The sequence below is a fragment of the Carettochelys insculpta genome, chromosome 27 (assembly GCF_033958435.1).
Source record: "Carettochelys insculpta isolate YL-2023 chromosome 27, ASM3395843v1, whole genome shotgun sequence".
Taxonomy (NCBI): domain Eukaryota; kingdom Metazoa; phylum Chordata; order Testudines; family Carettochelyidae; genus Carettochelys; species Carettochelys insculpta.
Window position 1 is genome coordinate 11032447 of NC_134163.1, and position 23677 is coordinate 11056123.

The 23677-nt window shown below is 48.8% G+C and overlaps 2 protein-coding genes across 2 annotated transcripts; both read left to right on the forward strand.

The window, feature by feature from the left end:
• Positions 1–1312: 1312 nt before the first annotated feature.
• On the forward strand, positions 1313–5138 carry LOC142002363 (cathepsin G-like). The gene is made up of 4 exons (XM_074978426.1): positions 1313–1430; positions 1825–1960; positions 2758–3009; positions 4170–5138. The coding sequence occupies exons 1-4, from the start codon at positions 1342–1344 to the stop codon at positions 4299–4301; spliced, it is 609 nt and encodes a 202-aa protein (XP_074834527.1). The 5' UTR covers positions 1313–1341; the 3' UTR covers positions 4302–5138.
• Positions 5139–9284: 4146 nt separating this feature from the next.
• Positions 9285–18282, forward strand: LOC142002444 (mast cell protease 2-like). The gene is made up of 5 exons (XM_074978572.1): positions 9285–9342; positions 9445–9592; positions 12715–12847; positions 13842–14096; positions 18024–18282. The coding sequence occupies exons 1-5, from the start codon at positions 9285–9287 to the stop codon at positions 18153–18155; spliced, it is 726 nt and encodes a 241-aa protein (XP_074834673.1). The 3' UTR covers positions 18156–18282.
• The last annotated feature ends 5395 nt before the right edge of the window (positions 18283–23677 follow it).

The window sequence follows — 23677 nt, forward strand, 5'->3', positions numbered from 1 at the left end:
ACCGGCTGCCATAGCTTGCACTGAAAAGCCACAGCTGGGACTGAAACAAACTCCTGTCACCAGGGGCTCTGCTACTGTGTGGCCCCCCAAAGCATACACTCCCCAGACAAGAACAGCAAGAAGTCCTGTGGCACCTTATAGACTAAGAGATATTTTGGAGCATAAGCTTTCGTGGGCAAAGACCCACTTCATCAGATGCATGAGTGGGGGTGGTGGTTTCAGAGGGGTATTTAAATAATGGGGTCCCAGTAAAAGGGAGGGCCAGAGCTGACAAGATCTATTCAGCAAGGTGGAAACGGTCCAGTATCAACAGTACTTATCAAAAGAGTTAAAAACAAGTCAGATCAGACAGGGGGATGTGAGCCTTTGTCAGAGTCGAATGAGGAGCTCTGGGAGTGGGACTGGGAGTGTTTCGCATCTTACAAAGGCAGTTTTTCTGCTTTGGGTGCTAATAGCTCCCCATTAGACTCTGACAAAGGCTCACATCCCCCTGTCTGATCTGACTTGTTTTTTCCTCTTTTGATAAGTACTGTTGATACTGGGCCATTTCCACCTTGCTGACTAGACCTCGTCAGCTCTGGCCCTCCCTTTTACTGGGACCCCACTCTTTAAATACCCCTCTGAAACCAAACCCCGCAGGCAGTTTGCAAACGTTGCCTTCCTTGCAGTGTGGAGGGCCTGGTGGTGACACGGGCCAGGCCAGCAACACGGACTTCAGAACCATGTGCCACAGGGAGGGTATTCCATGCCCCTCAGGCACATGCCATGCCCAGGATTGATCTGTGGGGGTATTTCTCATGAGCAGAGTGCATGCTGGGTCATCAGCTCTGCCCTGGGATCCAAAGGGACGTTTTTATGGAGCTAGAGGGGGCCTGGTTTTGCCTGCCTCGCTGGAAACAACCCTGCACCCAGCTTCTGAGCACATGAAGCAAGCGAGCAGAGGCAAGTGTTGAGGAGATTGCAGATAGGCAGGCAAGGATCTGATGCTGCACGGATCATTCAGATCAGCCCAGCACATGTGGTTTCCTGGCTTCCGAGTTTCGTTGCTCCAGGGCTATAAAACCAGCCCCATGGCAATAGGAGGCTTAAGCAGTGGCTCAGCCTGGAAGGGGTCCTGCATCCTCAGAGATGGAGCAGCTCCAGTATCTCCTGCTCTTCCTGTTGTCCTACTCTTTGGTCCATGCCGGTGAGTAGAGCAAGCCATGGGCTCAGGTCCATGCAGCAGGTGAGGAAGGAATCGCCCCCTCTCCTCCTCCTGCTTAGTCACCTGCGTGTCTTCCAGGTGCTCTGCGGAGTCAGATTGTGGGGGGGCATGAAGCCAAGCCCCACTCCAGACCCTACATGGCAGCCCTGAAGGTCTTTGGTGATTTCAACTGTGGGGGATTTCTGGTGGCCCCGGACTGGGTGATGACCGCCGCTCACTGCATGGGGTAGGTACCATCAGCAGGTTTGTCCTTCTTGTATTGGTTGATGGAAACAATTTTAAAACAGGGTTCGTCTGCCCGAAGCAGAGGTGGGAAAAGTACCCCAAAAGTTACTTGAGTAAAAGTGCAGCTGCTTTCACTTCTGGGTACTTGAGTACAATCAAGATGCGACGTGCTTTTACGCAAGTCATTTTCTGGAGGGCCAGCAGTGACTTGTACTCAAGTACATCCCCCCACAGCTGTACTTTTACTCAAGTAACTTTGGGAGTCCTTTTTCCATCTGCGGTCTGAAGCCTGCTCTTTTTGCACCTTCATTGCTCCAGCTCAGGGAGAGGGTGTGGGGCTGCGCCAGGGAAAGTGACCGGCACCCCCACCCCCGTTTGTCTCCTGCCACTTTCAGGGATATCACTGTCGTTCTGGGAGCTCACAACATCCATGACGTGGAGGAGTCGCAGCAGGTGCTGGGGGTTGAGAGCTACCACAGGCACCCCGAGTACAACAGCATCTTGGTATCGAACGACATCCTTCTGCTAAAGGTCAGTGACGAGTCTGCAGCGGGGAAGGTCTCCCCGAGAGCTGTGGGGCGGGGGGGGCAGCGACAGATGGCTGAGACCGGAGAGGTACTTGGGCATCTTGGGCTGTGGGAAGACGCCAAAACTTGCTTTGCAAAGTGGGTCTTTATATTCTGAGCTGGTCCAGGCAGAGAAAGGAAACTGAAGCCAGATCCTTCCTCTTCAACACCCCCCCCGGGGCCGGGAGCACGCAGCCCCTCTCCAAACAGATCATCCGGTACTAGCTGCAGCGTCCCATGCCCCTTCAGGCTGCATGCTGTGTTGCCGCACTCCTGGCCCTGAAGTGGAAGCGCTCAGGGCCCAACGCGGTAGCTTGCTTAGCAGCATTCCTTGTAAGCTGATCTCTTGGGTGGATGCCAAGGAGAGAGTCAGGTGCTGCCCAGCTGATTAGCAGAGTACCCACAGTGGGCAGCTTGTGTTTCTATGGGTGGTGCACATCCTCACATGGCTTGGTGCACATGACAAAATTTATTTTGCCCTGGATGGAAAACATTAGAGGGATCCCTGTTGCTGACTCTAAGGGTGCTTTGACTCTCCCCTCACCTGGCACTGGGGGTTACTGGACACCTTCTCCCCGAGATACTGTCCTGGCTTGACCCCTGTCCCCAGATTCCATCGGCTGCTACTTGGGGCTAGGCCGACAGACGCTGGTCATTAGCAAGGGAGCTTGAACCTGTGATCTCAGAGGCTAAAGCAATGTGCCTGCACCACACGAGCTAAAAGTCAGCGGCTTCATATATCTCCTCTTCTCCCCCACCCAGCTGACAGCCAAGGCCAAGCTGAATAAATACGTCCAGGTCATTCCCCTGCCCAAGACGAGCAGCGACCTCCCCACCGACACCAGGTGCAGCCTAGCCGGATGGGGACTCATTGACAGAGAGAGAGACACCACTAAGCTCTTTGAGACCAACGTCACCATCTACAGCCGCAGAAAATGCCTCCACATCTACCCCCAGCTCAACGACGGCATGATCTGCGCCGGCAGCTTCCACCAGCTCAAAGACTCCAGCCAGGTCTGTGTGGGAAACACCGGCAAATGGGTGGGGTGGGAGAATGCAGGAGTCAAGGTCTTGGCTCCTGGCTGGGACTCCTAGAGAGGAAACCAAGGAGCCTGCCTGGAAGGGGAGTCCTAGCTGGCCAGGCTGCTCCAAGCCCTGCAGTCTACAGGAGAGTTTGCTGGGAAAGCAAGAGATCTATAGGAGCACAAGGCCCACCACTGATGGGTTCCCCAGCGAGTCCTGTCTACCCCTGAGCTGGGCAACATTTTTCAACCTACCCTGTTCTCGCAGGGCCGATTTCTGCTTCTGGCGGCAACAGGACAAGCCCTTTGATTGCAGTATGCTGCAAGGGTGCAAAGGAGCCCCCTCCTAAACAGAGCAGATTTAGGTCCCCCCCAAAGCATGGCACCAAAGGGTGCCCCATTCACCAAGTGGTTCCAGTCCAAACACAACTCCCCCCTGCACCCCACTCCACCCCCGAAATGTCTGAGTGCGATTGCAGCCCATCGCTGTGGCAGGCTCAGAAGGAAAGGCTGCGATTTTTCAATTCGAAACAATGCATCATACGGATATTTCCCTCCCTTGGCCTTGTGAACACTCAATGCCCAAAGGACACGTTGCATTTTGCCCAGATCTTCCCCCTGGCCATAGTGGTGGTTGATCCTGCTTGAAGCAGGGCCTCCTGAGGTCCCTTCCAGCCCGAGGATTCCAGGATAGGCTGTTTGGGACTGGTACAAGCTGAGAAAAAGATAAAAAAAAGCCATGAATAGCACAGCTCTAGTTCTGCGGACTGTGCCTGCGGGGACGTCTCTGCTGCAGTCCTGCGGATGATCGACCCTGTGGTCGAAAACTTTAATTTAGCTGGCTCAGGTACGAGAGCAGTGAAGCCACAGCAGCATGGGCTGGGCTGGAGTGCCGATCCAGAGCTCTGGGTGGGTTTGTACAGCCCCTGCTGCGGCTGGCTCACATCTCTGATAGTGGAGCCAGGTGAATTACAGCTTGCTGGGGCACACCCAGTCCCTGCAGCTCCTGTGACGTGGGGCAACCCCTTGGGTGTGTGCAGAACGGCCAGCGCAAGGGGTTGACTCCTGTGGGACATGCATGGAAATCACTCAAGTCACACTGGGGATTAAGTTGGCCCGTGTCTGAAATCTCTCCTCTTCTCTCTCTGGCAGGGCGATTCCGGGGGACCCCTGGTGTGCAACAGGGTGGCGCAGGGAATTGTCTCCTTCGGCTACAGCTTCCCTCCAGCTGTCTACACCCGCATTGCCCACTACCTTCCCTGGATCAGAAAGGTCATGGGCTAGACGACTGGAGAGGGAGATACTCTGGCTACTCCGCCGCTTGCTGCCTTGGAGACCCACGCTGCTTTCTCTTACACTGCAGCCGCTGGCCTTTTTCTCCCTTCGGGTTGGTGTATGAAATCACAGAGGACAAAACTCTCTCTAGCAGCCTCTGTGGCCTTATTACTCTAGGTTTGAGGGGCTGCTTGCCCTGCAGGTCCCTTGTTACCTGGGGCTCAGGAGAAGAACATCGAATTCCAGCCCCCTGCATTAATTTTCTCTGAACGGGACCCCTGAAGGATCAACCTCAGGACAAGCCGGGGGGTGGGGGGTTGCTGTTCTGGGGGTCTTTGGAGTTCCTTCTGCTCCTGTTGACTCAAATAAGGCCCAGACGCCCGGTCTCTGGCCTGGTGCTAAAACCATCAGAGTAGAGGCAGAGCTAATCCCCAACCTGAACTGGGTTGAAGTCAGCCCAAGGATGTGGTTTTGCCTCCCTTGGTGGGGGAAGGCTCTGCCCCATGCTCGCTCCCACGTTTGAAATCCTGGGCGTTCCCTATTTGAGTCCCCGGAGGAAGGCCAGGTCAGGCCCAGGCTGATGGGCTTCTCTGGGGTTTCACTCTCTGCCCTTGCAGCTGGTCGCTGGGCCAGTGCAACAGAGCAGAAGCCAAGACAATTCCAGCACCTCTGTCCTGAAGAGGGCCTGTACCTCAGCGAAGAACACAACAGCAGGTGTCTGAATTCTTGCTAGTCCTTCTAAAGGGAGTGACTTCCCCGTCCTGGGCTCTTGAGGCCCCTTCACACTGATCACGGCTCCATTCCTTCTCTACTGCTGTGCTGCCTGTAACAAGCTTGAAAAATAAATGCCAGTCTGCATGTTACCACGGCTCACTCTCCTCCTTTACATCTTCCCCTTTCAGTAGGTTTCGGAGCAGCGTCCAGAGAAACACACAGGGAAGGCCCAGTTCTGCTCCCAGCTGCAATGGGACGAGCCCTGTGATTGCAGTGTGGTGCATGGGTGTAAGTAAGCAGCTGAGTCCCAGGGGCAGTGCACCAGAACTAAATAAGCCCCTGCGGTTTTCTGGTGCTGGACAGAGCAGCGCTTAACGCCTCCTGTCTTGTGAGACATCTGCAAGTGGGAAGGCCCCTTGGCCCCTGTGACTGGGAACGTGTAACCCACCTGTCGCATTGCAGACAGTTTGGTTTGGATACAATCCCTCTGGCATACTTCCTGCTGCCTCCTTGTGCATTCCTGGCCAGGATTGGGCACCAAGGAGGAAAAATCCCACTGGAATTATTTGGAGCAGGGTTAGGCCCGTTGTGTTCTTATCAACTCATGTGGTTTTAGTGCCTAGCACAGCTCCTCCTCTTTGCACTACTCTGAGCATGGGAAGAGGAAGAAGCTTCCCTGAGAAGGGGTAATTTATTTACAAATTGTGTTTCTTGCACCTTCCTCTAAAGCAGAGTTTCTCAACCTTGTTTTGTTTTTTAATATATATATAAAGAACCCCTTTAAAATTTTGACTTAACCACAGTACCTACAGTTTTCAGACACACAATTTTTTGCTACCCTTGCAACATTTTTGTTTAAACAACTTAATTGTAATTGGTTGGTTGGAAGAACTGCCCATAGGCAATCAACTTGCCATAGTACGGCTTATTGGGCAAAAAGGATAAATGAAAAAAATTAGATGAGCATAAAAAAGTCCAATTTTTTTATTCATAAGGGTGAGAAACACTGCATTAATAAACCCCCTGGAACAGCTCTGGGAACCAGCAGGGGTGCACGTACCCCTGGCTGAGAACCACTGCTAAAGACAAGACAGTGGACTAGGAAGTTAGGGTGTGATCCAGCCCCGTTCCCCTACCATCTGAGCATCTCACAGTCTTCCACATGCGAGGTAGCGACACCATATGCCATAAAGAGAAACTCATCTATTCCTAACTGGGTTTATAGCTGCCCTGTAGCACCTTAAAGACTGACAATTTGCTCATTAGGTAATGAGCTTCCGTGGATAAGACCCACTTGGGACTTATCCACGATAGCTCATGGCCTAATAAATAAATGTGTCAGTCTTTAAGGTGCTCCAGGACTGCTTGTTATTTGTGAAGCTGCAGACTAACATGGTGACCCCTCTGAGTTTAAAGATGACAGTCAAACAGATACATGGGGCGAAGGCAGAAAAAGGCCTCAGGTGGCTTCTGATAACCGTCTCAAAGGCAGTTGTTACACCCCGGAAAAAAAAGGGGGGAAAGCAGAAAGGGTGATATCAATATGCAGATGTGACAAATTTATCACATCCGTCATCCATGACTTTATCTCCAGACACCAACATCTAAGAGCTCCACCTTCCCGTACAATCATCAACAAACCACTGGGTTAGACCCACAACTGGTGCAGACCAGCCTCACTCCCTCGGCTTCGGTGGAGCTACTCCCATGTATGCCAGCTGGGGATCAAGCCCCCTCTGTCGCCAGAACCCAACAGAAGTAGTCTCAGAGGGGTGGCCGTGTTAATCTGTAGCCTCACAAAAACAAGCAGTCCTGTAGCGCCCTGGAGACTGATCATATGAGGTCATGAGCTTTTGTGGGTAAGACCTGCTTCATTGGGAGTGGGGGGAAGTTCGGTAAACAAAGTTTGGAAGGGGAGCAGAGAAAGCTGCCTTCAACATATAACACCCCCCCCCCGCAGCCCCCAGCATGGATCCCATAGATCAGGAGTCAGCAACCTATCCAAGGCCGAGTGCAGAAATTTGACCTTTTGACCTCTACAGACTGGCCGAGTGCCACTGACACTTTATAAAGTCTCTAATAGTCCTACTGACAACAGCACCATTAATAAATGCATTAAGATGCAGAGCTTTCCCATTCTGGTACAGCTGGTCTCAGGGATTAACTCCCAGCTGCATGGGGAAGGTGGGGCAGGACTGAGTTCCTGCCTAGTGTGCTAATGAAAATCAGCTCACATGCCACTTGCTGGCACCCGTGCCGGGGGCTGCTGACCCCTGCCAGAGATGTTATAAGAGCTTAGCTGGAACAGCGCTGGTAACGAAATTGTTCAGGATTCTCTTTGTTTGGTTCCCCCTCCCCCCATGTAAAGCAAATAATCTACACGAACAAACAAAGGGTGTTGTGGAGCCCAAACGATCAGACATGGTGAGCTAAGCTCCAAAACGAAAAAAAATTCACAAGATTAAAAATGAAACCAGGACTTGTAATTCAATTAATCCATTTTAGGTTCTTTGCCTTCTGGAGTCTGAGACTTTCTATCTCTTCTCCCCAGCGATGAGGGCTAAAGTACCCCGCACCCTGCCCCGCCCAAATGATTGCTGAGATGTTCACATGATGACTCTGGATGCTGGGCATTCAGCCCCACCCGAAATGTTGCAAGACTCAGGATCAGATTGCAAGACAGCAGTTTCCTGCAACGCCCCGGACAAACCTTACTGAATTTAATTAAACCATATTGCGTGCAATGGAATACCTTTCATGGATTCCAAGGCCAGGAGAGAGGCTGTGATCAGAGCTAGGAGGCCTGGTTTGTTTGATAAGCCCTAATATAAGCCTGAGTCCCTGGACTGTTGCTGCCCCGCCTTGACCCCGGGACTGGGGTTGTATTGGTGGAGTGGGCCCTGTCCAGATTCGCTGTGAGCTACTGAGCCAGGAGTACAGTGAGGCAGAGTGGCTGTTCGCCAGCCCAGAGAAGGTGGAAACACACCCCCAATTGGCCTGCGCCTGCTCCTTGTTAAATCAAATCCTCTGAGCACCTTGTGCCGCCCGCTGTGTCCAAAATGCAACTGTTCGTGTGCTGTGGTGATATTGTCGGCAACATCTCTTGGAGGAGACGGGGTGTTAATGGTGATCAGTCCTGGGAAGCACCACGCTGGGGAAGGGATCTGTTCATGCAGCAGAGGTCCATTAATGGATCACTTGAGGGTGACCTGCTCTGCTCACTCCCTCGGGGGCACCTGGAACTGCAGACTGTCGGAAGCCAGGACACTGGGCTACATGGCCCTTGGGTCTGAACCAGTGTGGCCATCATGTAACCTGATACCAATTGCCGATCACTTCCAAGACTCAGAGTGGATTTTCTGATGACCAGTAGATGAAGACTTTGGGATAAACACACTGAATTTAAACCCAGATCCAACAAAGGGACAAGACGCCCCCATCTGCAGAGGGCTGTGCTCCTGAGGTCCCCAAGGAGTAGGGAGTGGTTGTTACTCTGAGCAAAGGGTGTGATGAACGTGGAAGAACCACTCTTACCAAAGACCGTGTTGGGATGGGTTTGAGGGCATAGAGGGTAGAAATTTCTGGTCAGCTTATTAGCATGCAGGTGGGCTCGTATATGGGTTTTAAATGTTTTCCCTGCAGTGCTTTTATCTCAAGAATAAACTCTTTGCATAAAAAGGCCTGGGAGGCGATTGCTAGCTGCAGCAATTAGAGAGGGCACTGGCCTTGAAGGTGGAAGCAAAGCAGGTCTGCTTAGCTATCCTGTCTTTTGTCTGATATAACACAAGGAAGGCAGGGAACCGAGCAGCCGGGAAATAACCTGCTCAGATAGCAGAGACATGTATCACCAGCCAAGAGATGCAATAGCCTGGAGCCCAGAGCTGGAATCCAGCACCACCAAAAACTTGGAGGAAATTGCAAAGAATAGATTCCACCCCTGGGAAGACTGAACTCAAAGCTCCAATGCCCCACGCAGGAGCTGCCATTTTAGCCTTCCAAAGAGGTCCTAGGTGAGATGTGGCTGATGCACAAGGCTGCGTGATGGCTCCCTAGGGGATGAATTTGACACTAACCATGCTGCTGAGAGATGCATTTTGTAGCTAGTGCTCCAGAGATGTGCAAGAGCAAACTGATTCTACACTGATTAGTCATATGAGCTCAACTTCTGTGGTTTCCTAGGTGTTGAATCTCACGGGCTATAAAACCAGGCAGGAAGCTGATGGTGACTCCAGTTAAAACTCAGCCTGGAAGGGGACTGGCAAAGCTGAGAGCACCAAGATGAAGCAGCCCTTCTGCCTCCTGCTCCTGCTGCTGTCTGCCACAGCAGCCCAAGCCGGTTAGTAGACAAAGCCAGGGTTCAGACAACCCCGTGGGGTGCATTTAGCAGGCGAGGAAAGATCAGATCAATCACATCATCGGGGATGTATTTCTCTTTCAGGAGCTTCATGGAGTGAGATTGTGGGAGGCCAGGAAGCCAAACCCCACTCCAGACCATACATGGCCTATCTAAAGAGACACACCTTGGATTTCTGCGGGGGATTTCTGGTGGCCAAAGACTGGGTCATGACAGCCGCTCACTGCAGGGGGTAAGATTTTGTTCGGTGTTTGTACAGCATCTGGTGCAAGTGTAACTGTCCACAGGTGGACATGGACCTGGGACCTCTGGAGCTCAGTGCAGGGACCTCTACAGTCTGAGCTAAAAGCCGGCTGGCGCTGAGGTAAGGCTGTAGAGGAGACTCATTTTTTTCCTCTCTGGGAGTGTTCTAGGGACCCCTAGATGGGGCAGTGAACCACACCACGAAGAGTGTGGATTACACAAGGGAATCCCGATCCATGACTGGAAGTGCAAGACCCTCCCACAGTACAAATAATCAATCTCTCCCTCTAGAGTTTATACCTCACCTGTACAGCAAATGACACAATTAACGTCTGCATGGGTGACAGAGCTGGAATGGGCCCAGGGTATTAGACAGACAAGGTGTGGGAGGTGGTAACTTTTATTGCACCAACACAGGTTGATGCGAAAGAGAAGCTTTAGCGCTCAACTGGGGCTCTTTGTTAGTAAAAGATATTCCTTCCCTGCCTTGTCTGTCACCACATAATAGATATTTTGATTCATCAGCCATTCCAAAAACATTGATAGTTTTGGGCCAACCTGATCATCACACAAAACATTTTGAGGGATATTTTCTGGGGGCTGCATTTTGTGATCCAAAATCAAGTCAAAGAGTCCTTTTTGCCTCCCTCCACCCAACAACAACAACAACAAAAAAGTACTGAGGCATTTTCAGACAGAAAGGTCACTGACTTTTTCAGACACGGGTTGGCAAAACCAGTTCAGTGAAACTGAGCCCAATTTGCAAAAATCTGTCAGTGTCACCAAGGCAACTTTTTTGTGGGGGAGAAACCAAACCAAACCAAACCGCGCCTTCTGTCTGAAGCCTTTTGCCCAACTCTTCAAAGCCTTGTAACTCATCTCATGCGGCCTGTTTCCTCTGCATTAGGAGCAAAGCGCGCCTTGCAGGTTGGTCCCACTTTGAGTTTAAGAGCTGGGAGAGTCTCACTGAGGGAAATTGCCAAGTCAGGTGTCGCAGGAAGGATTTGCTGTTTTATCTGAAAATATTTTATAATATTAATCCCGACTGATCCTTGTTCCTAAGGCCGGAAGGGACCGCTGCCATCATCTAGTCTGACCTGTACGGCTCAGGTCCGAGACTGGCCACAAAATGATTTCTAGAGTCCATTTGTTAGGAAAACAGCCATATTTTGATTTAAAAGTTGACTGTGAAGGAGTAATTTGTGTTCATGTGGTTAATTACGCTTACTGAGAAAAAAAAAAAAATTCCTTATTTCCACTCTAGTTACGTCTAGCTCTGCCTTCCAGTCATTGGCTTCTATTAGACCAGTGGGTCCCAACCTTTTCACTAGTATGTACCTCCAACCACCCCCCAAACCCTTTGCAGACCCCCATCAAAGCCAATTCTAGCCTCTAGGTATGCTTCATTAAGCCTAAGGCTACAGTATTGTTTCTATTTCAGGAATACTTTTGTATCCTGAAATAGAAACCGTGCGGCCACAGACCGCCCTCGAAATAGCAGGGCTATTTTGTTCCTGGTGACTCTCGTTGTACAAGGGTTACTGGGGTGCTTGAAAGAAGCACTTATTTCAAACTCTGGGGAAGTGGTGCCTGCACTGGGCTCAAAATAAGAGGCCTCCAGATAAGTTACGCAATTTGCACAACTTATTTTGAACTAGGCCTAAATGAAAAAGGGAAACTACAACATAGATTTTCAGACAGCTATTGATAACGTGACTGGAAGATATTTAATTTAAAAATCATTGATTGTAGTATTGCAATTTATTTAAAAAACTCATTTTCTATGATTGTTTTTATCTACAGTAGAACCTCGAGATGCACTCAAGTTGAGTGTGTGTAACTTGGGTTAATACGACTCTGAATAGAGGGGAGCTGGTGCCTGGATCCGGGCTACCCGCCACTCAAGGGAGCCGGGAAACTGACCAGCACAGCCCCGCTTGTCAGTTTCCTGGCTCCCACCGCATGGAGGGCAGCCTGGAGCCAGGCACCAGCTCCCTGCCACTTGGAGTGTGGAAACTTCCCCACTCTTGTCAGGAGCAGAGAGAGTCAGGCTGCTGCCCATGACAGAAGCAGTTTCCCAGCACCTGTCAGAGGTGGCAGCCTGACTCTTGGCTGCCAGCCCTGACAGGAGCAGGGAAAATGACCAGCGCAGCAGCTAGTCAGTTTCCTGGCTCCTCGAGTTCCACAAAATTTGACTTATGCAGAGTTGTGCAAGAATGCAACCTCCACGGAAGTTGGGCGGGGTGGGGGGGTGTCTACTGTATCTTCTATTTTTTCATGAACCCACTGCAATACCCTCTGCAGACTCTACATTGGGAACCACTCATTAGACCTTTCTCTGCTAAACCAAAGGGCCCATTATTCAATATTAGTTCCCTGTGTGGCCCCGATAAACTGTGACCAACTCCTCCCTTAGCCTTCAATTGGTTAAGCCAGGGAAGAGAAACGAAAATAACTAATGGTCTAAGAAAACGTGACCTAAGAGGGAAGCCTGAAAAAACTGAGTTTGGAAAAAGACAGAGGCAATTTTCAAATACCTAAAAGGGTGTTACAAGGAGGAGGGAGAAAAATTGTTCTCCTCGGCCTCTGACGACAGGACAAGCAGCCATGAGCTTAAATGGCACCAAGGGAGGTTTAGGTTGGATGTTAAGAAAAACTTCCTAACCGTCACGGTGGTTAAGCACAGGAATAAATTGCTTAGGGAGGTGGTGGAATCTCCATCACTGGAGATATTTAAAAGCAAGTTAAACAAACATCCAGATGGTCTAGATGGTGCTTGGTCCTGCCATGAGGGCAGGGGACTGGACCTGATGACCTCTTAAAGTCCCTTCCAGTTCTAGTGTTCTATGATTCTACATAGTTTTGAGCTCCTGGCATTACTCACGGTCCTGAGGGGGAACATGTGCTCACTTTAAGGCCCTTTGAACTCAGCACACAGTTGCACATAACCTGTCAATCACTAGGTTGTGCGGTGGGTTTCCTTCAGTTTACAGCTGCACTGTCTTTTCTAGGTAGCTAGCGGCTGAGCATCGGGACCAGCTACCACATGCTTACAGAGCAGGACAGCAAAGGAAAAGCAATTTACAATTAATTTGCTTTTACCAATTTCAGGAACATAACAGTCATATTAGGAGCTCACGACATCCACAAGCAAGAAGACTCCCAGCAAACATTTGCAGTTAAAAGTTATCACCAGCCCTCGAACTACAAACTCTATGTGAAAAATGACCTCCTTTTGCTGAAGGTAATGGAGACCTATCGGGCTTATACTCACTTCCAAGTTTCCAGCCTCAGGGCCCCCTTTGAGGTTTGGTGCTTGGCTGTGGTGATAAGTAGTAAGAGAGGAGCTGAAGACAAGTTTAGAGCAGGGGTCCCATGTTAGGTCCATCGTATGGGTTCTGCAGATGGGATGGAGGGCACAGATCAGAATTCATTGTAAGCTGAGCTCTTGAGCAGCCACTCAGGAGAGATTCAGATGCTGCCCAGCTGATTAGCAGAGAGCCCACAGCCATGCATGACAGGCCACATGTGTTTCTATTGGTGGTATACCTCTGCACCTGCCTTGATGCACATAACAAAATTTATTCCACCCCCGGATGGAAAAAAATTTGAGGGAACTCTGGCACAGACCCTGCCCTGTATAGCCTGACGTTGATGAAGATTGGTATTGTGGTAGCAACTAGCAGCCCAAGACACTGACCATGACTCAGTTGCACTAGGCCCTGTACAAAAACAAAGCAAAAAGATCGGCCCTGCCACAAAGAGATGAGTCTAAGACAAGAGACGGATGGAGAAATTGACAGGGGATTGGAACAAGGGAGATGGCACTGATCCGTCAGCATGCTGCGTGGTGGTCCCAGGGGCTGCCTTCAGACAGTCAAGGCTTGTGTAAGCATCACACCTAAGAAGAGTTTAGAAAACATGATCTATGAGGGAAGATTCCCAGGCTCTTCCAGGAGAGGGGACAGCAGGAGAGGAAGCACAACAGGGGATACTGGAAAGTGTAACAAATGGGCAATGAAGGCTGGTAGCATTGCTGGGCACGAGGCGGGATTACGTGAGAGAAGAGAGGTCGTTGGGTGGGAACAGGCCAGCAGGGGCCTGGAAAGGAGTGAAGTTTGATGAGATGGAGAGGGTAGAGGCAGCATGGCCCTTAGAAACAGGCAGGTGACAGATTCTTTATTGGGTAATATTGAAAACCATTAACGCTTCTGGCTCTCCTCATCCCCCACCCCCAGCTGAACGGGAAAGCCACACTCAACAAATATGTCAACATCATTCACCTACCCAAGACCAACAAAGAGGTTCTTGCCAAAGCCAGCCAGTGTAGCACAGCTGGCTGGGGCACTATCGACCGGGGAAAAGCCACCAGTAAACTCTTTGAGACCCGAGTCACCATCCTCTCACGAAAGCAATGCCGCTCTTTGAATCCTGCGGTAACGGACGGCATCATCTGCGCAAACAGCAAAAGCCAAGCCAAAGACTCCAGCCAGGCCCAGGACTCCAGCCAGGTCAGTAGGAGACATGTCTAGGAGAGGGTGGAATGGGAGTGTGGCCGGGTCCAGGGTGGCTAGGTAGCCTTGGGGCTAGATTCCCAAGTAGGAGGGCCACCATGGGGGGCACTGGTCCTTTCCCTGTGGTCCTGGCCCAGGGACCCTGAACCACTCCCTTGTTATTCCTTAAGTTTGGGACATGGTCCCAATAGTCCAGATTACTCCTTGGTTGGGGTCTCTCGGGGGTTCCCTGCCTTTCCCAGCAGGGTAGGTTGGGGGCTTATGTGCTCCCATGCCTGCTAGGCTCTTACACAGTGTAGAGGAAGCAAAGGGAGGCAATGCCACCCTTGGGTCTTAGTGCTCAACCTCTCCCCTCTTCCTGTCCCCGTTCTGACAGTTCCTGATGGCTCTTACCACAGGCTGTTGCAGCTTGCAGACAGGCGACTCCCCCCAGAGAGTATCAACTTAAAAGTGAAAAGCCATTCAGTTTGCCAGGCCCATTAGCTTAACACTGAACCTGTGAAAGAGCCAGGAAGTCCACGCTGACCCTCTCGTCTGGCACCCTCAGGACATGACAGGTGCCTGGCAAGAGAATTTGCCAATGTTTCTCAACATGGTACAGATACCCTTGGGAGTACACTGAGGTCTTCCAGTGGGTACATCAACTCATCTAGATATTTGCCTAGTTTTACAACAGGCAACATAAAAACCCCTAGAAAAGTCAAATCTAAAAGTTCATAATTACTTGTTTCTATTGCTTCATATGCCTGATGCTGAAATGTCAGTGCAATATTTCTCTTCCAATTTGCTGATTTGGTAATAAGATGGTAAAAAGTCAGCAAGTTTTCAGTAGGAGTCTTCTGTGATATTTGTGCAAGTTTTTGTAAGTAAGTAGTTTGTCGGTGAGGTGTAACTTGGTGGGTGTGTGAAACAAATCTGGCTCCTGCAAAGGGTACAGTTATCTGGATAGGTTGAATAGCCCTTGTTTCAAGACCGCCGGTGACTCTAGGACCATGTTTCTCAATGGGCGGTATGTGTAACCTTAGGGGTACACAAGAGAAGTCTTGTATCGGAGGGGTAGCCGTGTTAGTCTGGATCTGTAACAGCAACAAAGGGTCCTGTGGCACCTTATAGACTAACAGAAAAGTTTTGAGCATGAGCTTTCGTGAGCACAGACTCACTTCATCAGATGCTGGAGAAGTCTTGGTGTTTTTTTTTTTATTTTTTTATTTATTTAGTTTTAAAAAGGGGTATTTTTAAAAAAAAAGAAGGTTGAGAAATACTGGTCTAGCATCATTACCAACACTTTCGCTGCTTACTGGGCTCTGAGAAGACAATTGGGGGTAAATTTCATCTAAATAACAGCACAGAACGCAGAGCCAGGACTGGTAGCTAGAAACAAACTTTATGGGACCATGGGAAACTTGGCCACACCCCTAAATGGTCATCTGGCTAATTAAAATCATGCTAGATTACTGATGTTGCCAGATGAGAGCATGCTGGATTAGAGAGGCTCAAACTGTAGTAATTAAAACCATTTAACAGGCATGTGCTAACCCTGACTTTACTGACAAAAACAGTTACGTATTACTATGTCTACTGGACTGCAGCTTAAAATTTGCTTTAAGTATTTCATTAGTTTGTGGCTGAATCTTATCTCTAAAAATCCTTTATAGATAGATAGACAGGCCAGCTGAGTATTTATCGCAAGCCTTAAATGCTTGGATCTTCGTCACAGTTTTTTAAATAAATTCTTCAAAAGACCACCCTTACATTAAAACCATATTTTAATTTCAAAACAAAAAAGCAGTCAAGTAGCACTTTAAAGACTAATAAAATAATTTATTAGATGAGCTTCTGTGGGACAGACCCACTTCTGAAGAAGTGGGTCTGTCTCATGAAAGCTCACCTAATAAATTATTTTGTTAGTGTTTAAAGTGCTACTTGACTGCTTTTTTGTTTTGATAGTATATAGACTAGCACGGCTGCGTCTGTTAATATTTTAATTTAAGTTACTATAGTTCAAAAACTTGCTTCCAAATTCTTCCTGTCAAGTCTATGGAGCCCCACTTTCAGAGACCCCTTACAGACAACATCCCTTTTCTTTCAGTTAGCTGGAAAAACGAATTTCCCTTTTACTTCTACTTGATGAACTAGTTTTAAGACAACCTGCCACCACAATCAGTGCCAAAGATATAAAATCCTTTGCGATGCTCAAAATCTTTGGAAACATATTTTAATATAAACATAGTAAAATTTTGTAAATATATCTTGTTCTGAAAAAACCCAGACAAACTAATTTAGGTTCCCTTTTTCTAAAATCAGTGAACTTTGTTATAAACACACTAACGAGCTTTGATTGAAAAAAAGACACCAATTTAAATTAATCAGTGAGTTTAAGTATGTAGTGATGCAGGACTGATTAAGTTATGAAGGTTCAGGGATATATTCAAAATATAAAATCAGCTTAGAAATACTGATGAAGAAAATGTAAAACAGAGAAGGGCTGCACCGTGCATTCCATAATTAACATGGTATTCTGTAAGACAGCTGACTTTTCCTTACCATAGAGTTTTTGCAAACGCTGACTGGCATTTTTAGTCCCATATTTAGCGCTTTTACTTAAGTACTTTCTGCACGTCCAGTCTTCGCAATTTGGCCGTGGAAAACGTTTCATCTTCTTTAGAAAGAAATTTGAGAAGTGTGCAGTTCCCCCCGCCCCCATTTGGGTTCAAGAACATGGCTGGGATGAGTGAGCAGAGAAGAGAGAAAGACAGTGCGGAAGGTGTGTGACAGTGGGGAGAGGGATGGAGCCTAGAAGAAGCTGTGCTGGAGCCTGGGCAGGGCCACAGGCTAAGAAGCTTCACCCTCTGCCCATGTTCTCTTATTCTTCCTTTGTAGGACGATACATTCAGAAAGTGCCTTGAATAGTCTCTCACTGAAAGCACCAAGTTTTCCTGAATTCCATTTTTCCCTCTCAATTTCTTCCCAGGGACCTTACCAACCACTTCTCTTAGATCATGTCTACATTAGACTAAGAAAGTCAGCGGCGGATACGTAATTCTCACTATGTCAATTGCGTAGCTAAAAATCAACGTGTCTGTGCTCAGCAAACTGTCTATACAGGGGAAGATGGAGGGAACTGTATAGCCAAAATTGGCGTACCTGTGCTCAGCTAACTTGTCTGTCTATACGGGGGGAGGTCAACAGGAACGTTTCTCCTATTGACCTCCCTTACTCCTCTCATCTCGTGAGGGGTACAGGGGTTGACTGCAACCCCTGAGAGGTTGATTTTTTTGGTCTCTACTACACACGCAAAAAATCGAACCCTGAAAGATCTACCCTGAGCCAGTCAATCTTCCAGGGGCAGCGTAGACCTGCTATTTTGAAGCCTATTGTCCTTATGCTTCTCTTCTCCTTCCTTGTCGGCAGGATCATGCAATCATTCCATGTCCATTCTCCTTCAAGCTCTCTTTCACCTTCACATTTGCAACCAAGCCCTCCAGCTGCCAGAGCTGAGTTCAAAAGGCCTGTCCGCCCCCTCTTCTCTCAGCCCTCCAACTTCTAAAGCAAGATGTTGTCCCCAAGACAGTCTGAGAAACAACTGGAGAGTTTTAGCTACATTACCATTGTTTGTATACAACACCCAAGCCAGGAGCCTATAATCACCCCACTGACTAGAGGTGAAGTTTTGACACGCCACCCCCACCATCCCTTGTCAAATGAGTGGGAGCTTTGTCGTTGGTTTCAGTAGAGCCAGAATGGCAGCTGTGGGGAAAAGTACATGCGACAGGACAGAGTGAAGATGACAGAGGGTACCTTAGGTTCAGCATGTCCTAGCCTTTGCTGCTGTCCTTTTCTTCTTTTATGCACTCAAGGGAGGTCATGTAGAAAATATTCATGCAACAACTGCCTTGTGTTTGTCAGGGGGATGCTGGTAATCCGCTGGTTTGCGATGGGAAAGCCGAAGGAATCTTCTCCCATTACTTTGGCGACAATCTCGGCTTTTATACTAACATTGCCTCCTACATTTCCTGGATTAAGAAGACCATGAAGTAGCCAACAGAAGAGAAAGAAACTGAATCCTCTCCTGCATCAGCATCTGCCTCTGAAAGCTGGGCATTTCCTTGGGCTGCGGTTGGTGGCTTCCCCCGACCCCTCCCTTTTCTGGGGTGCTGAGTCACAATTCAGGGCTAAGACAACAAGTGATGCCACTGGTCTTCCTCACGAAAAAATAAATCCTTTTAGGCATGCAAACATCAGCATATGTAACACTACGGCTGCAGTTTACACCCCATTAGGAAGGTGGTCCAACTAAAGTAACCTCTGCCATATTTTAACTTACTTATGGGTGCATAAAACTAAGGCCAGGGTTCCCTGTAAGCTGAGCACTTCTGTGACAACCCAGGGCTAGCAACATGCTATTGGTGGTGCACACATCTGGGTGCATATAAAATTTATTCCACCCCAGCAGAAAAAAATTGGAAGAACACTGGTTAAGGGAGGTGAAACACCTACAGACCCATCCTTAGCCATAAGTAGAATAAACAGTTGCATAGGGGACCTGAAAATTTGAGGCACCCATCCGTCTCTTCCTATCCCTGCTCTCTAGCTCTGCTTCCTCTGGAGAGGATCGAATTAAAACAAGTGAAAAAGCCTGCCTGAGCTATTAGCACAATCTGGGAAAGGGCCTTGCAGTAGCTAATGAAGCTATTTAGCAAGCATTTGGCATCCCCAGGTCCATACTATCCATCTCTGAATTTTCTGAAAAAACAAGGAGTCCTGTAGCCTTTCAAGACTAACAATTTTATTCTGGTATAAGCTTTTGAGAGTTGCAACTCCCAAAAGCTTATGCCCCAATAAAATTGTTTGTTTTGAAAGGACCACTGGACTCCTTGCTGTTTTTGCTGACACAGACAAACACGGCTATCTCTGAAACCTTACTCTACTGAGTTAGTTGTGGTGGTGGGAAAAGTACCCCAAAAGTTACTCGAGTAAAAGGACAACTGCTTGTGGGGAGTGTATGTAAGTACAAGTCACCCGTATCCCTCTGGAAAACTACTTGAGTAAAAGTACATGCCCATCACATCTTTATTGTACTCAAGTACCCAGAAGTGAAAGCAGCTGCACTTTTACTCAAGTAACTTTTGGGGTACTTTCCCCATCTCTGGTCAGTCAACAGGACCTTAGTTTAAAAACAAATTTTGAACTGTTTCATTGGTGTGCTGAAGAGTATAAAGCCACATCCTTGTGAAATGGTCACCCCCCCAACCCCAGCTGCCTTTGTGTACCAGTTTAATAGCACTGTGTAGGACCCCTGAAACCCTAAGGGAGGCCCTGAGTGCCTTACTGAGCCTTTTGTCTCAAACCATTGTTAACCCAGTCTGCTTCTCTCAGCGACATTGATATTGGGAGCACAACGGAGACAAAGTTGCCAGGATCCGGGGCATTCTTAACACTGTGGGCCTCATTTCCCTTTGTCCTCCACCTGCTGTTCAGCTAAGGTCCTTTGGCCCTTCAGCCCTTGGTATCTAGTGCCTCTCCCCATGGTGCAGAAGGGGAATTGAGCAGACAGAGAGGTTAAAGGTCTTGCCTAAGGTCATGCAGATGGAGGAAGGACTCCAACCCAGGTCTCCGAAGGGCTACGCCAGTGACTTACTACCAAGCCGTCTCTCCTGGCTGCCACCCCTTCGGTACCACTTTGGGCTGCAGCAAATGACCCCCCAAGGCACAGTGCATGGGAGAATTTAGCACCCGTCTCCCCCTGTAGTAAGCCAGCTCTGTTTAAATCAAACATCCTGTAGCTCTGCTCTAAGGCCGGCGACTGGTCTCCATTCGGGTTTTCACAGGTAGCTGCAACAGAGGGGGACAATCTGAGCACAGGTCACCAGGGTGGTGGATATAAGGGAGTCTGACTTACACCATCGTTTCTGAATTTGGGCCAACATTCCCAACTCTGGCAGGAGCTCGTGCCTCAGCCTGCCAAGCCGGATTTAACGCCTCCATTCATGCCTAGCCCCTCCTCTGACCGCAGCTTTGTTTCTTCCTTGTCGCTACCTTGCTGGATTGTCACAAGCCTGAAAAATAAACCCTGTGCTGCCTTTCAGAGTGCTTCCCTGCAGGGTGCCTGACTGCCAGGGGAACGTGGTGCTGGGAGCCTGAGACTGAGAAAAGATGGGGGGTGGGGAGAAGGTGGGGTTAGGTACAGAACTGTGAATCACTATGTCTCTCAGCTTGAAAGTCTGGGTCTACACTAGGAAATTTTGCCAGCAGCCGTGCCCGGGCTAGGAGCATGAAAAGACTCACGCCACCAACAGGGGCAAAGTTAGCAAAACGGGCAGAAGCAACTGAACACACAGGCACAGGCTTCTGATGGCATAGGGGATGTGGCTCAGAAAGGCCCCAGTAAGACTCTTAGCCAGTAAGTCCAATAGTGTCAAGTATGGGAGGGGTAGCCATGTTAGTCTGGATCTGTAACAGCAACAAAGGGTCCTGTGGCACCTTATAGACTAACAGCAAAGTTTTGAGCATGAGCTTTCATGAGCACAGATTCACTTCATCAGATGCATAGGGAGCTCTGCTGGCTGAGCTAGACTGGCAAAGCAGGTGTAGTGTAGACAAGGCCCCAGTGGTTCAGGGAAAGCTTAATCCTCTCCTCCCTCTCCACACGATGCGCCTCTTCATCTGTTCCCCCTCCCCCTGCTGAACCCGAGCGTTTCGGGTCAGGGATTCTGTCGTTGGGCCACATTCAGCAACAAGGTCACCGGATACTAGTTACCTATTTGTCAACATCAGCAGATGGAAGGCAGGAGTTTGAGGTAAGAGACTGTTTTCTCCTAAGAGCTTCCAAAAAGAAGGTTACAGACCGCAGGGGAGAAACCACCGAGGGGATGGTCAGTGTGAAAGCAGGCAGATGTGGTTGAACTTGAAATTGAACTCAGCTCGAGTGCCAGTCCAGGGCTTCCATCACAAGGTCAGCCAAGCAGGCAGAGCACAGGATGCTCTGTTGAGAAAGAAGCATCTCCGTTAGCCAAATATCCTGGAGAAGAGTAGCTAGGGTTCCCCCATTAATGAGTGGAAGCTGACTTGACTTTGACTTACACCCTTGTACTCCGGATGGAGCACAGGTCATCTACCTGTCTCCTCCACTTCACTCTGTCTTGGGACAAAACTTCTAACTGAGCCCAGGAGGACCCCAATGGCTCTCCTTCAACCTCAGCAGATCTTCTCCACATTGTCCGAGGTCTTCCTCCTTTGCATTTTCCTTGAGAGCGCCAAACACCACAAAAAACTGTGCCGAGGGTTCATATACCACTTTGCTGAGGGGTCTTCCAAACTGGTTTCTCGTTTGGGACACCCTGTGTAAGACACCCTGGGCTGGGTTTTCAAACAGGCTGGGTGCTCAATTTTCATGGAAGCAGCAGCAGTTCCCCGCAGTTGACAACTCCCAAAATCCAAGCCGCAAAAGTGAAGGGGGTCCTTTTGGAAAATGCCTGCCATGTGCATCAACAGCCCTGGTGCTTTTAACCCTATGCAAGCAAAAGAAAGGGAAAGGTGTTTTCCAGCAGTCCCTGTTAACCAACACACAGTCTTCCAGGTGTACAAATTCAAGGGAGTGGAAAAGAATCTAGCAAACACCTGACAGGAAAGCAATTCCAGACTGCAGGTGTAAAACGTGCAAGGCTGTAGTTAAATTCTAAATGTGGAGTGGGAGGCAATTAGCCAAGGGACAAACCCCGATCCCAATTTATAGTAGCACTCAGGAACAGGGGTTGGGAAGCCCTAGCTCTTACCTTCTTTTCAACAGAAGGTCTCAAAGCACTCTACAAAAGGAGGACTGCCGTGTTATCCCCATTTTATAGATGGGAAAACAGAGGCACAAGGTGGTGCTATAACTTGCCCAGACACCTAGCAAGCCAGAGACAGAACCACAAACAGAATTCAGGTTTGTTGAATCCCAGTTCAATACACAGCTAGTGGGCCATGCAGTCTCTTTTCAGCTGTAGGCTGCTTGACAGCACTTAGCTGTGAGGCTAAGAAACAACCAGAATAAATTTATCTCAACACAATCCATCAACTAGATGATTAATAGATTTTTGAGACCAGAAGGAATTACGGGATCATTGTCAGACCTCCCAACACCACCCATGAATTTCACTCAGTTAAATCCTATATTGAACCAGGCTTGTGTTGGATTACTATCTTCCAGAAAGGCTCACAGTCTTGATTTGTAGACACCCTGAGGTGGAGACTCCAGCCATTCCCTGGGGAGCTTGGTTGTGTGGTTAAATGTGCTTGTGGTTAGAGCTAAGCCGCCACGTTCTTAACTGCAGTCATCATCCATTCTCACTTACAAAAGCACCTACACTCCAGGAAAAAAAAAAACCAAACAAACCACACACAAAACCCAAATGCTCCTCTGGGTGCGAGAAGTATCGTTATATATCCCTATCATTTTGCAGATGGGGAAACTGAGGCACAGACCAGCGCCATGACTTGTCCCCAGTCACAGAGGAAGTCAGTGGCAGAGTCTGGAACAGACCCCCAAGAATCCTGACTGAGAGCTGTACCAGAATATATGCAAAGAAGCTGAAGTGTCTGATGAGTCAGTTCCTCTTTATTTCACATTTCAGTCGAAAGCCTGCATCAGTGCAAATGTATGAACCATCTTTAAGTAGATGCTGTAGTGTAGTTTGTATATACCAGAAAGAATAGCACGGCTGACAAATATAAGAGGATTGGGAGTTAACATAATTTCCCCCTGCTCACATGAAGATTGCTTCATAAATTGGCCTTCATAATAGTTCCTATTTAATCATAAGGCTAAGCATGGCCATATTGGGTCAAAACAAAGGTCCATCTTCCAACAGTGCCAATGTCAGGTGTCACAGAAGAATGAACAGAACAGGTGATTCTCAGGTGATCCATACCCTGTCACCCATTCCCACCTTCTGGCAAACAGAGACGAGGGACACTATCCCTACCCACCCCAGCTAATAACCATTGATAGACGTATCTTCCATTAATTTATCCAGCTGTTCTTTCAAAACACTTATATATTTGGGCTACGTCTACATTACAACCCTCTGTTGGCAGAAGTTACTTTTGGAAGCTCTCTTCCAATGCGGAGGCGGGGGAGGGTATGTAAAAAACTATTTCACCAGGAGAGCGGTGACACACGGGAATGTGTTACCAAGAGAGATGGTGGAATTTCCATCCCTGGAAGTTTTTAAGTTCCAGTTTGACATAGTCCTGCCTGAGATGATTTAGTTGGGGATGATCCTGCTAGCAGAGGACTGGACTCGATGACCTCCTGAGATCCCTTCCAGCCCTAGGAGTCTATGAAATCTTCTGTCAACAGATCGCAGCCATACATGCCGGACTGCCTGGCCACCCTCTCAACAGAACGGCCATCTGAAAGCATAGCAGACAGGGCTGCCCAGTGACCCAGAAGCCCTGTCGGTTGACAGGGTGCTCTCCTGGCGCACCCACACAGCTTTTTTGTTGACAAATTCTGTCAAGAAAAGTGTCCTGCCTCATGGCGGAGAGGCAGAACACTGTCAGCAGAACTGCTGGGTTAT

Excerpts from the sequence above, each read along its gene's own strand:
- LOC142002363 (XM_074978426.1), top strand. The coding sequence starts at position 1,342 with ATGGCAGCCCTGAAGGTCTTTGGTGATTTCAACTGTGGGGGATTTCTG. Across the intron at positions 1,961-2,757 it reads ACGACATCCTTCTGCTAAAG|CTGACAGCCAAGGCCAAGCT; the intron begins GTCAGTGACGAG and ends TCCCCCACCCAG. Across the intron at positions 3,010-4,169 it reads AGCTCAAAGACTCCAGCCAG|GGCGATTCCGGGGGACCCCT; the intron begins GTCTGTGTGGGA and ends TCTCTCTGGCAG.
- LOC142002444 (XM_074978572.1), top strand. The coding sequence starts at position 9,285 with ATGAAGCAGCCCTTCTGCCTCCTGCTCCTGCTGCTGTCTGCCACAGCA. Across the intron at positions 9,343-9,444 it reads TGCCACAGCAGCCCAAGCCG|GAGCTTCATGGAGTGAGATT; the intron begins GTTAGTAGACAA and ends TTTCTCTTTCAG. Across the intron at positions 9,593-12,714 it reads ACAGCCGCTCACTGCAGGGG|GAACATAACAGTCATATTAG; the intron begins GTAAGATTTTGT and ends TACCAATTTCAG.